Source organism: Neolamprologus multifasciatus, chromosome 18 (genome assembly GCF_963576455.1).
Source record: "Neolamprologus multifasciatus chromosome 18, fNeoMul1.2, whole genome shotgun sequence".
NCBI classification, from domain to species: Eukaryota; Metazoa; Chordata; class Actinopteri; order Cichliformes; family Cichlidae; genus Neolamprologus; species Neolamprologus multifasciatus.
Window position 1 is genome coordinate 6,702,489 of NC_140456.1, and position 16,726 is coordinate 6,719,214.

At 39.3% G+C, this 16,726-nt stretch overlaps 1 protein-coding gene across 1 annotated transcript; it reads right to left on the bottom strand.

The window, feature by feature from the left end:
• Positions 1–32: 32 nt before the first annotated feature.
• pitrm1 (pitrilysin metallopeptidase 1) lies at positions 33–14,033 on the bottom strand. The gene is made up of 27 exons (XM_085140358.1): positions 13,738–14,033; positions 12,791–12,896; positions 12,399–12,505; positions 12,140–12,291; positions 11,661–11,775; positions 10,457–10,553; positions 9,686–9,846; positions 9,388–9,514; positions 9,105–9,193; positions 8,656–8,784; positions 8,334–8,447; positions 7,710–7,806; positions 7,237–7,371; positions 6,770–6,908; positions 6,513–6,629; positions 6,293–6,422; positions 5,661–5,781; positions 5,278–5,354; positions 5,024–5,189; positions 3,802–3,902; positions 3,561–3,681; positions 3,414–3,464; positions 3,148–3,260; positions 2,851–2,973; positions 930–1,075; positions 456–558; positions 33–346 (listed from the first exon to the last, which is right to left on the bottom strand). The coding sequence occupies exons 1-27, from the start codon at positions 13,782–13,784 to the stop codon at positions 253–255; spliced, it is 3,078 nt and encodes a 1,025-aa protein (XP_084996484.1). The 5' UTR covers positions 13,785–14,033; the 3' UTR covers positions 33–252.
• Positions 14,034–16,726: the final 2,693 nt, after the last annotated feature.

Here is a 16,726-nt window from a genome sequence, read left to right on the forward strand (position 1 = left end):
ATAAAGTATTTTAATGACTCACCAATGACAGATTTTGTATTCCAATGTCATGATGCAGCATTTAATTCTAATATGTACATAACAGAATATGAATAGGCAGTCATACAAGTATTTCAAATGGCAGACACTGATTAGGTAACTTTCTTCCTCTTTCTTTTGTGCGGTTCAGCTTTCTTTTTGCCACCATTTAAAACATTTCTGAGATAACACTTGTTCTTTGGATGACCACTTTGAAAATATCTACTCACAGTCCTATTTTATAATCCATGAAGGATCTTTTTTAATAACGTCATTCTCTGGGCCCAGAATGGCAAGGCCACACAACTTCTGACCAGCACTGAGGTACCTGCAGAAAAAAACGTGGGATTATTTTGTGGGTATAAGAAAGCTCTACTTGTTGTAAATAAACAGCAGCATCTTGACAAATTGCATTTTGCAGGATTGGTCAGTTTTACCTTTCAGCCACATCCACTAGGTTTTTATGGTCAACAGCAAAGAGTCTTTGTCTGTGACTCTGCTTCATCTCGTCCGTGACCCCACTGAGGAACTGACCCATGCCTGCACCAAAGACAGAGTCACAAGCTTTACATCAGAACATAAAGAATGCTGAAATTACAGCTTCAGCTAAGGGATCCATTCGCTCTATAAATTAGACTCTATATTATTACTTCAAGTCTAAAATGATGCAAAATAGTTAAAGATGGGGGAAGGTACCATGTGCACCATACTGGCTGTGAGAGTCTGAATGCAAAGCTCTGTACAGATGCATAAACACACACAAAATTTACTCTATTATGAAACCTTTTTGAATATTTACAGATTCATTCTCATGCAAGGACAGAATGTGTTAAAATCCTTTAAAGGTTTGATGTAAACTGATCCAGGCAGCTGCTTTCAGGGAACCTCTCATCACTCAGATGGCACCTCACCTTTGTCTGCGGGGGCCACAGGTGAGTCCACCGCTGAGAAGACTGACAGTTTGGCTTCGTCGATGTCTTGCTGGGTGAACTTTCCTGACTTTGCCCAATCGATACCGTTACCAAAAGCAGATAATGTCTGCACTGTGTTTGGATCCCTTGGACACAGAAGAGACAACACATGAGGTCAAAACTCTCCGAAATTCTTATCATAATTTGAACTTTCAATGTTTCCTGCCTTCCTTCCCTATTGATACAGAGTAAACCTTTGTATTAGGGATGCACCGATACCGGTATCGGCTTCAATACCACACTTTCTAAAGTACTCGTTAAAAGTCCCCCGATACCGAGGACCAATACTAAGGTCTGAGACCTGTCTATGTTTGAGCAGCATGTAAGCGGTTAATCACAGGCGCCGAGTGCCCGCCCCCAGGCCCCGGCTGCCCGCCCCCAGGCCCCGGCTGCAGCTCAGAGCGGGGAGAATGCGAGGCGAGACAAGTCAGCCATGTGGAACGAAGACGCAAAAACAAAGGCGGACTGCAAATTGTGCTCAGCGAAATTGTCCAGAGGAGGCTCTAAAGGTAGCGCATTTAACACAAGCAATTTAATCAAGCACCTAAAATCCCAACACGACAACGAGTACAAAGAGTTTACCCACGCTTATTTACCCATGCTTATTAGCACAGAGGAGCATAGCTGATGCTATAGCAGTGGGACGGAAAATAGTTGGGCATTTTAAACATTCGGCCTTAGCCTACTCCCGCCTCGAGGACATTCAGGGACAGCTCAACCAGCCAATAAAGAGACTGCAGCAGGACATACAGACGCGCTGGAACAGCACGTATTACATGCTCCAGTCCCTCATTGAGCAAAAGCGAGGGCTGGGCGTGTCCGAGCATGAACTCCCTGACTATCTCACCAATGGGCTCTTATGGAGACGACTGTTGCCATCCTCGCCCCCTTTGAGGAACTAACTAAAAAAGTGAGCAGCTACGACGCACTAGCCTCTGATGTCATCCCAGCTGTGACTGTGCTAGTGAGACTTCTAAACAGAAAAACAGACGAACAAATTTAAAATTAAATTTTGTTTTTTTAATTTATTCTGTAATATGTTGCATACAACATGCTTTTCATTTTAAATAAATGTTCTTAATTCCAAACTAGTCGCTTGTTTGTTTGTTTTTTGTTAAATTATAGGACTAAGATGTCATGGTCCTGGGCCATGTTGGCCCAGTATTCTTAGTTTTTGTGTGTTTTGTATTTTGTTCTCTATTTATGCCTTGGTTCCTAGGTTGTTTAGTTAAGATGTTCCTTATTTGGTTACCTCCTGTGTGCCCCTTTATATATCTGTGAACCCTTGTTTCCCCTCGTGTTTTATTCCATGTTTTCCGTTATGTCCGTGCTCTCTCCTCCTGTCTGAACCTCTGTGTAATTCCTGTTTTACTTTGACAGTCTCTCGTCAGTATGTGTCATGTTGTGTTCACTCCTGCCTTGTCTCGTTACGATTATCTGTGTCAGCTGTGTTCCCCATGTGATCCCACTTCCCTCGTTTACCCTCTGTGCATTTATGTCCACATCTCCCTCAGTTCAGTGTCGCGTTCTCCCTCATGACTGTGCGCCCCTCCGTGTGTTTCCTCGTAAGTCAGTTCCTTAGTACTTCCCAGTTCAGTTTCATATTATTTTGTATCGCCGTTATCTTTTGTCAGCATTAAAGCTGTATTTTGAGTTCAGTCCTGTTTTCCCGTGAGTTTGCGTTTGGGTCCTCATCCTGCCTGCACACAGCCTGATCATGACATAAAGCTGTTACCTGCAAATTTAAATCATGTTTTTATTAAGTACTCGGTATCGGCGAGTACTGAAATGCAAGTACTCGTACTCGTTTCCAAAAAAGTGGTATCGGTGCATCCCTACTTTGTATTGAACTTCTACCCACCTGTAAGAGTAAAAGGTGAACAGGCCTCCTCCTATCTTGGCCCCGCCTCCATAAGCTCCGCCTTTCTCACGGATCTCTCCATGAAGAAATTTTGCTGTCATCATCCTGGCTAAGATGCATAAACTAATGAACAAGTAAAGAGAAAGTGTTTACTGCATGCAGTTATTACAAATGCATAACTGAGAAAAAAAATGCAACACATTTTCAGTAAAATTAAGTTAAAGAACACACTAAAGCCGCCATAAACTGTGTTACAGTTATTTACCTGCTGCTAGCAGGATGTAATGATGTCGTTACCTGGCATAGTCCTCGTGGGAGAAGGGCACTGCGCGAATACTCTCACTGACAAAGTTGACAGGGAAAGGCATCTGAAAGAAAGTCTTCATTGGACATGGATGGAAGGTTGGCTCCTGAAAAATGTAAAACCGCAAATTAATTTAATTCTAAATCAGAAATGGATTACTTATTGAATTATGAAGATGTTAATTGTAACAAAACAATTCTTCAAAAATTGATCAGTGGATTAAGAAAGAAATAAAGAAAAATGTAACTATTGAACCTACTGATATTAGTTTTCTTCGTGGGCCATTGTCATCCAGAGGGTTTATCGGCTTCTGCAATAAACACAAAGATTTAAAAAAAAAATTGGATTGATTATAACAATGAATTAATTCATTTACAAAGATTTTGTTTTTCCTGTTCAACTTCACCTCAATAATATTTGGTCTGACAGGTTTGCGTTCCTTTCTGTTCTTAGCCACATCCTTTATAAAACCCTCCAAGTGTGCCGCTGCGTCAGATACTTTCTCTGGAGTTGAGTTGATTGCACATCTATATGGACACATTTAAAATAAGAAGTGTTGAGTGGCTGATATTTCACTATTTTATAGTTCATTATTTACACTGAAATAAAGATAAAGTCTACATATAGCAGGTGTATTATAGACCCACCTCATGTTGTTTGGGTTGAAAAGGTGTATTTTGATCCTGGCTAACGTTCGGATGATTTGGCCGAGGTCTGCCATCGCAGCTGTTCTCTTCATAAACGTAACCTGTTGTTAGAAGATGAAGTATTGGTTCCAAAGTATTGACACCATCACATCTCTACCCTTTGTTGCAGAAATTTAAAATAACATGAATAGTGATTTTAAACATACAGTACATTTTCTTTGACACATGACACTGTTGGATGGAGTTTGGAGCCAGGCTCGGGGAGCGCGCCTGAGGGCGAGCGCCTAGTTGCTGGGACTTAGTTCATGAGGCCTGGGCGGGCCTGGCCCCGAAAATGCATGGCTTGGTGCTGAACCAGTCTCCTGGAGAGGGGCTTGAATCTGTCTGAGTCTGGAGTTGCCCTTGGTGAGAGGCGGTAAGCTGGGGTGGGTATCTAAGTATCCCCTCAGCTTGCTGCCAATATGTTGGGGTTTGTTCTGGTGGATGAGAGGATTTGTTCCTGGCGCCTTCAAGACAGGAAATAGGTCCTGACTGTCATCTGTAGTCCGCAGGCTGATGATTGCCTGAACATGGTTGGTGCCTGTGGTGGTGGTAACCCCCGAACCAGATGGTGGGCACCTGAGGTGGAGGGAACCATTAGGCTGAAGAAGGAATCCTATGGCTTTGTTAGCCCGTGGGACTTTGGAGGCAGTACTTAGTAAGTACTTAGTGATGTGGACACAGTACCGGTCAGTCAAGGTGAAGAGAGCTGAACATAAAAGCAAAGCTCTTAATTTACTGGTTGATCTACATCCCTACACTCACCTATGGTCACGAGCTTTGGCTAATAACTGAAAGAACAAGATTGCAAATACAAGCGGCAGACATGAACTTTCTCTGAAGGGTGACTCAGACTATAGCCAATACACTTCCACATTGAAAGGAGCCAGTTGAGGTGGTTCCCTGAGTCAGATGCCTCAACCACCTATGTCCCACTGGGACACACTGGTGAAATTATATCTCTCAGGTGGCCTGGGGACACCTTGGTGTTCCCCCGGACATGCTGGAAGAGGTGTCCGGGGAGAGGGAGGTCTGAGGTTCTCTGCCTAGGCTGCTACCTCCACAACCTGGCCCCAGATAATTAGAAGAAAATATAAAACAAACAAATAAACAAACAAAGCAGCCTTGTGGATAGCTGGGTTTTCCTGAAAGGTTAAGCCTTTATTAAAATGTACAAAGATACCTGTTCCATCCCACCAAAAGTCTCCTGGAGGTCTCCAGCTGGAGTGAGGAGACGACCCGCCCGAGTCATAGCATACAGGTGACCTGAGTATGCGATACTATTGGCCAACTCCTGTGCTGACTGCATCACCAGGACCCTCAGGCGCTCCTTGTCATCAAAGTGAGGACTAAACGACAAAATAAGACCCATCAACTGACAGTTCCATCTGTTGGTGTCGCTAGCAGTGGAAAATGTAAACAGCTGGGAGGAGTTACCTGTTGAATATGTCGCTCCACAACTGAAACATGTGAGGAAGATTCCTCTCCAGGCACGAAGAAGATAAGAGGATACCCTGAAACAGAAGGTAGAGATCCAGATGTTCAACCACAGCAAGGAAGTGCTAAGAGCTCACTGAAGTGTCTTTAGAGATAAAGTCTTGGTCTAAAGTTTAATTCTATCCTTCATGAATTATTTGATTATTTTTCATTTGTTATTTCTTTTCAGAGATGCCAACAGATTCAGTTCATTCCACTGTGCACTGTGTAAAAACACAAGGAATCAAGCTGAAAGCTACTTTCTGTTTTGCATTTTGCACACAGAAATGATCACAGATAGAAAGGTGTTCTTGGCTTAAAACACACACTTAGCTGGCACCGACCTGCTCATATGTATCCAGCTCGTTGCAGTCAGTGATGACCTGAGTGGAAACAGACATGCCCCCTGTCCTCAGCTCCATCTGCTGGGCCTGCTGCCTATAGTCCAGAGCTCCACAGCCCATCCTAATTAAACAGACAAACATATGCGGACACACAAACAGACATTTGAAAAATCTTTAATACTCCATTGTGCAATCCTTTTGGCATTGCATCACAGTCTGATAATTTTTTTCAACAACCTAATCTTTTTTTATGTTTTCCACTGTGATTACACCACAGCACACTTATCTTATTAAGGTCCCAAAAGACTGTGTTCACATGAGTCAACACCAAATATTAACAGGCAAACCAGAAAACCCAGAAGAGATTACCAGCTCAGTGCTAAACTGGTTTTCAAATAACATTTGAAAATAAAATAAATTCAAAGATCAGCTTCAGTCTGTAGTATTTATCAGCACAAACTAATCCAGAAAACTTGATAAGTATTTCATTTGGAAATATTTAAAAGTATTTAAAGAATGATGTATCAGCAGGAAGAGGCATTTACCAGTACTCCTGAGCGCTAATCCTTGCTAGTAAGCACCGCATTTCAGATTCGTCTTGTTCTGGTCTTGCAGACCAACAGGTTACTCACTTGGTAATAACACTGCAGAAGAGCGGGACGAAAACCCTGAGGTCCTCTGGAAGGGTGTTGAGATTACACAAAGCTCTGAAGTACACCAAACCATTGGTGGGCTGCTCACAGTACTGGACCGGAACGCCTCCTATGAAGAATGAGAAAGTGCTCTATATACAGTTCATATAAGACAACAGTTTTCATCACACGCTCTTTGTAAATCAGCGTAGACTCACACCTGCAGTGCTTATTTGAACAGGAGTGATGGGTGTCGTTGGCTCGATGTCGGACACTTTGAGTGCTGGCAGGCAGGAGACATCCTGGGTTTGACTCTGAGCAGCCAGCAGCTCCAGACCTTTCCGAGAAGAAAAATCACGTTAAACTAACATCTACTGAATGCAGACCAGTCTTAATATACAATGCTTCAGGTCAGTAATATTCAGTTTAACAGATTACACCCACGACTGATCAATCTTCTGGCAGTTCAAATGTTACCTTTCTCATAGATCTGCTTTCTGTCGCTGTCAGAAAGAACCTCGATCTTCTTCTGAAGTTTCTCCTCCTCAGCTTTGGCCTGTTTCTCCAGGTAGGACTCCTCTGGGCTCATTGACAGAGTCAGCCGGTGTGTGTTCTCCTAAAGGCCAGTCAATGACAATTAATCCAAGGTGGCATCTTTTGTTAGCAAATACCTGCTCTGCATTATCCTTGTTAAAGCATTTATTTATTTATGTTATACGTTTTTTCATTTGTTTCACGAAAGGACTCAGAAAATGTTTTTTGATACTACAACATAAGAAATAAACTGTCAACTATGAAAAAAAGTATTTCATTATACTCTCAGCCTGTAACTGCAATTTATCTTCCCAACAATGTTAAATAGTAAAGCCATGAACCTGTAAGTAACATCATTTAATGAAGACATACAAACAAAAAATATTTAAAACACTTTGTGCTTAAATCACCTTAAAGTATTGCCTGACTTTCTCCTGGAGAAATCGAGGGTTTTCCTTCAGGGCTTGTCTGAACTTGGCAACACTGTCGCTGATCTGCAGCAGCTCCACCGGGTCCCCATCATGGTTCCACGATGAAGCTATGTACTAATAACATAAGATGAATAAAGGTTTTGGTGAGGAATTTACTAGGATTATTTACACCTTATAACATATAAAACTCTTAAACACTGTACCAAAGACAGCCTCCCAAAAAATAACAACAGTTAAATTCAAATTCTTGATTTGTACAGATATTAAACAAAAAAAACAGGGGAAACAAACATTCAATGTGAGGTTTTATGCAAAATGAACACACACTAATAAACACAGCACTGCAAAGCCATACTTGTAGTTGTAGTTGTAAAAACATACCGCCTACGTCAAAGTGCCCTTGTAGCTGTAAAAACAAAATAAAGGTCACAGATAAACAACAGTAAACTCACCGAGGCCAGAGACAGGCCGAAGTTTGTGGTCTGATGTTTAATCTGGATCTCAAGCTTATGGATAAGAGCCTCAATCCTTCTCTCCTCAAAGCCATTCCTTTGTTAAATGACAAGTGTGAAAATTATTCTTTGGCTTCTTCCTTCCTTCCTGTTTTAGCTTTAAATTAAATCTTAAGTCATACATATGCTTTAAACCCTACAGTAAAGACCCTGCTGTATTCTGTCGCTCACTCTGTGCAGAGAAAGTAAAAGTCCTGAGGCATAAATGTTACAGAAATATTGGTTTTTCAGTAAATACAACAAGTCTGTCATATTTTGTAAATTGTAACTTATAAGTGGCAAAGCTGTGCCTCCTCCCACTGCTCACCAATGGAACTAAATGCTTAACCAATTTGTGAACACACTCAAAAAACAAAACAAAACAAAACATTAGAAAGTCAGATGACTTTTATTTTGCCCAGTAAAAAATTGACAGATTTTCCAACATACAATGTTTTATTTGTTTTCCTACATTTTTTAAATCTGCTACATAAAGTGCAAGACAACAGTTGCTGTATAGGCTTTAGTTTGTTACGCCAAAGAAGGAAAGTTTGACAAGAGAGCAGACTTGATCAGGGAACTTACTCTATGATTTTATCGATGGTTTGGCTGATGATCTGCTTCACTCTCTCTATATCCTCCTCATCAACTCCCTGCAGTCCGATACTGAACGACGCCTCTTTGGTGCTGCCATCGTATCTGCAGGATGCAACACTTGTATCAATACTCCACAAGTACATGCAGGTTATGGATGCTTAATTGGAATTCTTGCGTAACAAGTGGTAAGAGAATTTGTGAAGAGTAAGTAGGTATACAGACCCAAACTGTATGCATCAGTTATTAAACTTCCAACAAAACTGGTGAAATTAAAAGTTTTATGTGGATGTTATAACGCCTGCACACATACCCAACAACAGAGGAGAAGTCTGTTCCCAGTTTGGGTTCGATGAGAGATTTGTAGAAGGGAGAGTTTGGCCCAGAGATCATCAGAGAAGACAGCAGGCTGAGAGTGAGTCCTTCAAATGCATCAGTGATGCTAAAGAGAGAAACAACAATAAGAAAAAACACCCATTTTTACTGCCGGGAACATTATGGGAGAGTCAATGTTGAAACTTTACCAGGAACTTTCCTTAATGTGTGAAGCACTGTGCCACAGTGGGTTCTTATGGGTTAAAATGGCTCTTGAAAAATTATCTACAAAAAGGACTATATAAAACAACCTAATTAAAGTTAAAAAAAAGAAAAAAAGAACAACTCTAAAAGAGGAAGAAGTATGTGGGGTTACATCTCATGTTGAACTGATTTTTAGCAGATATCTCTACAGGACACAGCAGGAAATAAATGATATAATCTTACTCTCCCAGCAGATAGCTCACACACACTGTGTTCTGCTTGTTTGGATCTGGAGCCAGAGGATCAGGACTGCAAGTCACATGGTCCTCTTTCTGGGAGAAAAACAAATATTCACAAATCAAATATTCAACTACCTTTTGTAGCAACTAAAAGCATTCTTTGAAATGATAAAAGAAACAGAACTTTGTTTATCTGATTCAAGGCAAAATTAGCACTGAATATGTGTAAGAGAAGTAGATTATCACTCCAATACACTGCAGCAGAGACACGCTTAATGTGAGCTTACAGGACTGGTCCAGCGTGGCTGAGAAGGAACTTCTGTTTTCGGGTCGATGCAGTCAAACTTGGACAAAGCTTCTTCTTGAATCTGCTTCAGATGAGGTTCTAAAGGCAAATCTCCATAAGTGAAGAACCTAGATGTAAGAAAACATTTAAAAACATAAAAATCTCATTTGTTTATATGCGCAAGATATTCTAATGTTCCCAGTTCACATTTATTTTACAAAATAACCCCAAAATACTTCAACCATAATTAGTCATAATCTTAAAGTAACTCTGGATGATTTATGCATGTGCCTATTTACCTTGCGTTGCTGGGATGGTAGTGTGTGGCATGGAATTGTTTAAGTTGCTCCCATGTAAGGTCAGGAATGGCCAGAGGTTCTCCCCCTGACACCACAGAGTAGGTATGGTCAGGATACAGTTTGTTCTGGAGGTGCTGGGCGTACAGACGCTCATTGTCTGACTGTAAGTACACACAGCAAGAAACATTATTCTAAACTAAATATTTATTACAAACATTTTCTGTTTTTATAAATGAAAAAGCTTAAAGTTGGTTTGCAGCAGGCACTCTGTTAATTTTGAACAAAGTACTCTTTTTTTGAGTCCACACACAGACACAGTGTAACCCTGTCTCCAGTGTTTTCTTATCATCCACCATCTTATCAATTCAAGGCTAAACGCTGTTTATTTACACAGTTAAAGTGCCAGAGTGACAATTTTTATTAGACAAAGAAAACAGGATTGTTGTTCAGAAGAATTTGTTACTTTCCTGCATTTTTTCTTCTTCTCCTTTTTTTTAAAGTTATGCAGTCTTTAAAGGCTTCTGTAAGTGTGAACTGCCTCAAGCAGTTTTTGTTGATTTAAAAAAAGGAAAGAAAGAAAAAAAGTCATATGAAAGTAAAGTATTTCTCTTAAGTATGAAAAATGAAATTGAAAAAGAAAAAAAAGAGTTGTTTGCTTTGCATTTGATGGAGAGTTTGTAACCAAGAAGTACCCAAGGTGGGGGAAAAAAGAGCGTTTATGAAAATATTATATTCTATACATTTAGAAGCTTTGTGGCTGTGTCAACTTACAAAAGCACCCTTCATCTCATTAAACACCACTCCTTTAAACATGAGAGGGGAGTTGTTATCTGTGGGGTCTTCATTCTCCAGCCTCCAGCCTTCCTGCCTGGAAAATAAACCACAGACAATCAGATCAGACAGCCAGGCTTTCTTAGCTGGCTCAACAAAAAACCTAAAACCCCAGTCGGTGATAACAAGTATTATATTGGTGGTTATTGGTTTTATCTTTGAAGCTGGGCTTTCTGCTTCTGCCTGTGCTCACATAAAAACTAGGGTTTCATGACGACATGACATACGACTGAACAAAATGATCACTGAGTGACACCAAGTTAAATCAGAGAGGTGATGATAGAATAGAATAATAGAATAATCCTTTAATTGTCCCACAAGGGGAAATTTGGTTATGATGATGATGATGATGATGATGATGATGATGATAACTGGTAATTAAAAATCTATAACGAACCAAGAATTAACAGTAAAATGTAACCTTGTTGTAACGAGAATAAGAGATTACTGCAGCAGAGGTTTCATCACATAGAGCAACAAAATTAAGATTTTAAATTTAACACTGAGTGAAGTCGCGCTGATGTTTTATTTCTCAGGTGTCGACAGCACAAAAGAAATCTGAAACTTTAAACTGAATACATTTAAACATCAAAGTTTACTGTCCCACAGTCTAACAAAGGAGCCGCCCAAATCACTTCAGTTTATCTTCAGATCAAACAATGTCTCATACAGTTTGCCCTCCTTTAACTTCTTTAAGTGATTTTTGTACGGTACACTTTATCAGCTTGTACATATGAAACATATTGTCCAAGCACAGACTCAACATTGTACCTAAAACATGCTGTAAATAAAAGAATTGTTGAAAACATGGCACTTCTGGACGACTTCAAACTAAAACTTGGTGATTCATGCTGATTTAGCCAGATAAATAACGCCACTTTACTGACACAGAAACCTCAGACTTTAATAGCTTAATGAGGCCGATTCACTTTAGTCTAACTTTGTAGTTCACCCCTCAGCTATCTTCATTTCATCAGAGAGAACAGATCGGACACACAAGCTATACTTTTCATCACTGAAGTGCCACAATAATGGCATCATATCTGAAAATCAAACTTGTTTACCGTTTTGCACTTGATTTCAGAACAAACTTAATTGCAGTTACACTCGTAAACGTAAATACGTAACGACGATTTAAACTCACCAGAAATCCTGCTCTCGTAAACAAGGGAAAAAAACTGCATCCAGATACACCGACAGAAGATTCTGGAAGTCCTTCCCATTTTGGGTTGAGAACGGATACATGGTGTAGTCACTGGCTGTTTATGAATAATGGGAAAGGTCTCATCAGAAATGTGAGAAACAACCGACAATCATTTAGAATACCTTTCAATTTCTTTTGAAGCTGAATGATAAAATAATGACTGATTTTTGCTTAAATAACCACTTAGCTTGGAGAATGAACTTTATTTGGTGCATGGAAACACTCATTGTTATTACTTAACGCAATAAGTAAATATAAAAAACATAAATAACATAAATTAAGAATAAATATAAAAAAATCCAAATGTAAACACATTACTGTGCAAGAATTTACATGACTAATGAACAAGCTTTCACAGCTTTTCTCTCGTGGACTTGGAGGTCACACAGTCAATTGAAGTCCAAGTTATCCTTCCATACCTGTGAATGCATTCATGAAGGTGGACAGCGACCTATTGAGCATCTTGAAGAAGGGGTCTCTGCAGGGATATTTCTCAGATCCACACAGCACTGTATGCTCCAGGATGTGTGGTACCCCTGTGCTGTCCATGGGGGTCGTCCTGAACTGGACACTAAGCGAGAGAGACTTTAAGTATTTTTAAAAGGCTAGATTGTTTTTAATATAGTTTTGTTGTGACTTGAGCAAAACAAACAAACAAAAAAGCCCCACAACGCTAACCTGAAGAGGTTGTTGGAGTCATCCCGTGCTGCATGCAGATACTGAGCTCCAGTTTTATCGTGCGTCAGCTTCACTGCTGTGAGAAACAGGTCAGGGACCGCTACAACCTGGGAAGGAACAGAATTAGTAGCTTTGATCACAAATGGTTTGAGAGCAGGTTCATAAAGGATCAAAGCTCACAGCAAGATAAAAGGAAGTTCAGTCAACAATAAAAGAAATGTCACGACAGATCTTTCACATTCTAATTAGTAAATGGCTCATTTACTTGTAGAGAGCAGTTCCACATTTTTGAAACACGTCTTAAAATATTTTACAAGCTAACCCCACATAACTTAGTTATACTGCATAAATATCACCTAACAGAGTCAAGCCAAAATTCAAAGTGTTCCTACTTCTTTGACCGTAAAGCCATGGATCTTCTGCCCCGGTTGGTACTGAAGGGCTCTCTCTCTTGCTGAAGTGCTCTTCAGCCTCCATGTGTGCTGCTGTCCATTGAAACTTAAAGAAAAAACGGAGTGCAAAGTTTAGTAGGTATTTTTTATTTTTTATTTTACAAAGAATATAAAATATATCATACAAAATAATCATAATACATAATTTAATAATGGTTATTGTGGTTTACAGTAGATGCCAAAGTTTCAGTTATGATGTTCCTCTGAAAATGTTGAGGTTAAAGGACTAGACTGAAAGCCAACCATAAACAAGCCAGTGCCCAAAGAAAAACTTTGAATGACTGTCAGAAAGCCTGGAGAACTACTGTTCAAGAAACATTAAAAATGCCAAGAATGTATAGCTACTTGGAAGGAAACTATAAAGAAATGAGGGATGATTCGAGACTTTTGAGCACTATTGCACTTCTTTGGGACTTTTTGACCATATCCACCATTTCTTTTCAGACATGCCCACCCAGGTAAGAAGTCTAGTAAGACAATTTCCATTCGGGACCACAGGCAAATACTAATCACAACAGATCTCAGAATGACTTGAAATGGTACAACACCTGTGCAGGCTCATAGAAAGCCTTTATCAAACCCGAAATTAGCTATCGTTACCCGTCACTGGAACAAAAATGCAGACATTTAACCTCTACTACAGCTCCTAAAGCAATAATAACTGATTACTGGCTATAAACAGTAACGCTAACTCTGAAGCCATAGGTTCTCATCATTGATTGCGTCAGCTCTTTCGTCAGTCTTGTTTCTACTTTTGTATATAAAGTAACAATATTTGAACTACACATCAAGGTTAACATTGTCTTTCTGTCTAGACAGAGCCGACAAAACACACACACAAAATTCCCTAATTAACGGTTAGCTTCAGGACGTCTTGGAAAACTCACCTTAAGTATCGAAGTTTCTGGAGCACTGACTTCGCCTGTCGAAACATTGTTCCGTCAGTTGCTAAATTAAGTTACTACCACTACCCTTAAAGTGTCCCGTTTTAAAATTACACACACTCCTACGGGTTAATTGTCATTATTTGACTGAGCATCCTGTGCCGTCTGCTACCTCACATGCCGTGTGTAGCGCTGCCATTGACGTTGAATGGGAACGTACACGTAAAAATGGCTGCGACACCGGCGCGCGTCGCAGATCTGACAACAGTTTTCTGCTCGATTTCACCGATCCTACAGCACTGCAATTCTACAGTTACCGACTGAGCAGTTTTTACCACGCGGAAAGCCGAACATTCACCTCGAAGCGTCCCTGTTTGTGATTGGTCAAAGTTGAAGAAGAAGAGATATAATTGGTTAAGCAATGTAAGGTGTCCGAGGTTACTAAACGGTGACTAGAGGGTTTTTTTTTGAAGGACATTTAAAAACGATCTAATTAGGGACTTTAATTTTGTTACAATTTGTAAAGAACAACAATCTAAATCACGTCATTCCGCTCTCTAAAAGTTTATTAAACTTTAAAAAACAAAACAAAAATACAGTACAAATTTATATTTAATGCAGTTACAAACAACCTCCAGCAGATGTCAGCATAAGATCGCATTAATTTGACGAAAGATAATTCTCTTCGAGCACGTTTCTATTAGTTTTATTCCCCCCCCTTTTTTTTTTTTTTGATGTAGCACTCATTTCAAAAAGGTAAGCTGTGATTAAAAATGCAAATGTACAATTTTGCTTTCAAGCAGTGCATACACAATCTGACCCAATATTTATTTCAAACAATACTAATGTATATATTAAAACACAGTTTTTAAACCTATGTTGATGTCATGTTTGCCATGAAATTGCAAAATGGTTTCACTGTAGGAGAAAGCTTGAACACGAATAGACCTAAATAGTCTCTGTTATGTTAATCTTTGTCAAAATAACGATTAAGTTACTTTATAGCAGACTATTAATCTTTTTTTTTTCTTAAAAAAAAAGAATAAAAATCATCATGACAGTTGTGCGACTGATTAACGGTCTGTTGTGCCTTACAAGTGTGTTAAAATTCCTTCTGATCATTGACATGCAGAGAGTTTTTTGCACTTAAATCCAAGTCTGAGCTGGCTGCAGGATTAGAAATATTTCATCACCATGCTCTATCTGCTTTAGGTTCATTTAATTTTTTTTCTAAATTAAAGAGTATTTCTTCTTCAGTAGTTTCACAGTAAAAAAAAAAAGAACTGTAAAGTTGCCAGTGCCCTATAGCCTATATAAGTAGAGTGTACATATACTTGAAACTGTATTCTGGACTAAAGCTCTATCTCACTTTAGGTTCTTTGCAGACTCATGTAGATGCATACATTAATTTATTGATTTGTACTTTCTTGAGGAAAAAAATGGATACAGTGACACAGAACCCTTCTTCAAAACAGACTATCATATCAAGCGATATGGAAATGTAAAGCAAACAATGCAACACAAAGTAATGTCACAAACTAAACCTTCGTTTTTGCTCACCCCTCACCATTTGGGACCCTGACGACAGTTGTTCAGTTTTTTTTTCATTCCTATTCAAAATTGCACCAGATACAATGTATGTTAAAAGTGAAAAAAAGAAATGCAAGCCTCTGCATTAGATACCCTAAAACGATGTGTTAGAAAGGTTATACAGGTGTGATATATTTATTAGAAACCTTGTAGTGATGCTGCAGAATCACAATGGTATCCTATGGGATTAGAAAAGGTAGCTATTTCTCATTACTCAGACTCCCCAGCTTCTTGTTTCTTCTATGCAAAAATCAATCTGCGTCTATTGGCAGCAACAGCTAACAGCCTTTTTTTCTTTTTTTCCTTCTTTCTTTCGTTCTTTCTTTCTTTTGAATATCTTTTGAGGCACCCACGGTCATCTCTTGTGTTGCACTGACAGCATGTGGGAGATTTTCCAGCAGCATAAAGAGAAGGCCTTGGTAAGCAAGCAGGAGGGGCTTTTGAAAGAGCAGGAGCATCTTTCAGTGCGGTAGCTGGCTCCAGTCTGTTAGTGCCTGTTCATTATTACTAAAAAAAACAAAACAAACCTTGATCACACAAACAAGGGTTAAACAGGTAAACTACTGGGAAACAGGCAAAAACGATTACAAGAAAAGTAAAATGTAGCCATGAGGTAACATGATCTCAGTGACGTTTAACAATGTAAAAGTGGACATGGTGTCAATGGGTTTAAAACATTTTTGTTTTTTCTTTCAAATTTTGAATTAAAGCCTTTTTTAATGTTCAAACCATCAATCTTTAATCTACAGGAGAAGAAAAACATTTCGGCTGCATGCCTCTTGCCTTGTTAATTTGTTATGATCATGCTTACGCAAAGTTTTGAAGAAGGGCTAATGGAGGAGTGGATCAATCAAGCAGTCTATGAAAGAGAACTCAAGCAACTTTTTATGTGTTTCTGATGCGATAACAAAAAAAAAGAAATAAACTTACGCTCATATTTTGCAATGTGTTCTTATAAGGGATTTACTGTAGAAGAGTGGAAAAGTAGCAAACAAGTCTACAAAGTCACTTTTCATTTCATGGTGACTTTAAGGTCAACTGAAGGATTACATAGGCCTCTGTTAGCTTGAGCAAGCTCTATACCCCTACTCCTCTAAAAGCCCTTATTTAAATAAAGTAATAAATACATGCGGTCAAGCTATAAACACCAGGGTTTTGAAAGCATGTAAAGAAGATAGATTTGACAATATGGCACACAAACAACAATTCAGTTTCCAAAGCATACTTTAGGTAATGGAACAATCATATTTCTCTACACAGGATGAAATGTTGTCAGGAAAGTGAGTAGTATGTTGCTGCTGATGTGTTTTTTCCTCCATGTAATCCACAGGATTTTATAAACGTCTGGACTGGCCAGACGCCGGTTCATCCAGGCTTAGGCGACCCATCAGTGTCAAATAGA

Coding starts and splice junctions, on each gene's coding strand:
- pitrm1 (XM_085140358.1), bottom strand. CDS start 13,784: ATGTTTCGACAGGCGAAGTCAGTGCTCCAGAAACTTCGATACTTAAG. Junction 9,194..9,387: donor AGCCACGCTGGACCAGTCCT/GTAAGCTCACAT, acceptor TTTTTCTCCCAG/AAAGAGGACCATGTGACTTG. Junction 1,076..2,850: donor TTCACCTTTTACTCTTACAG/GTGGGTAGAAGT, acceptor TCTGTGTCCAAG/GGATCCAAACACAGTGCAGA.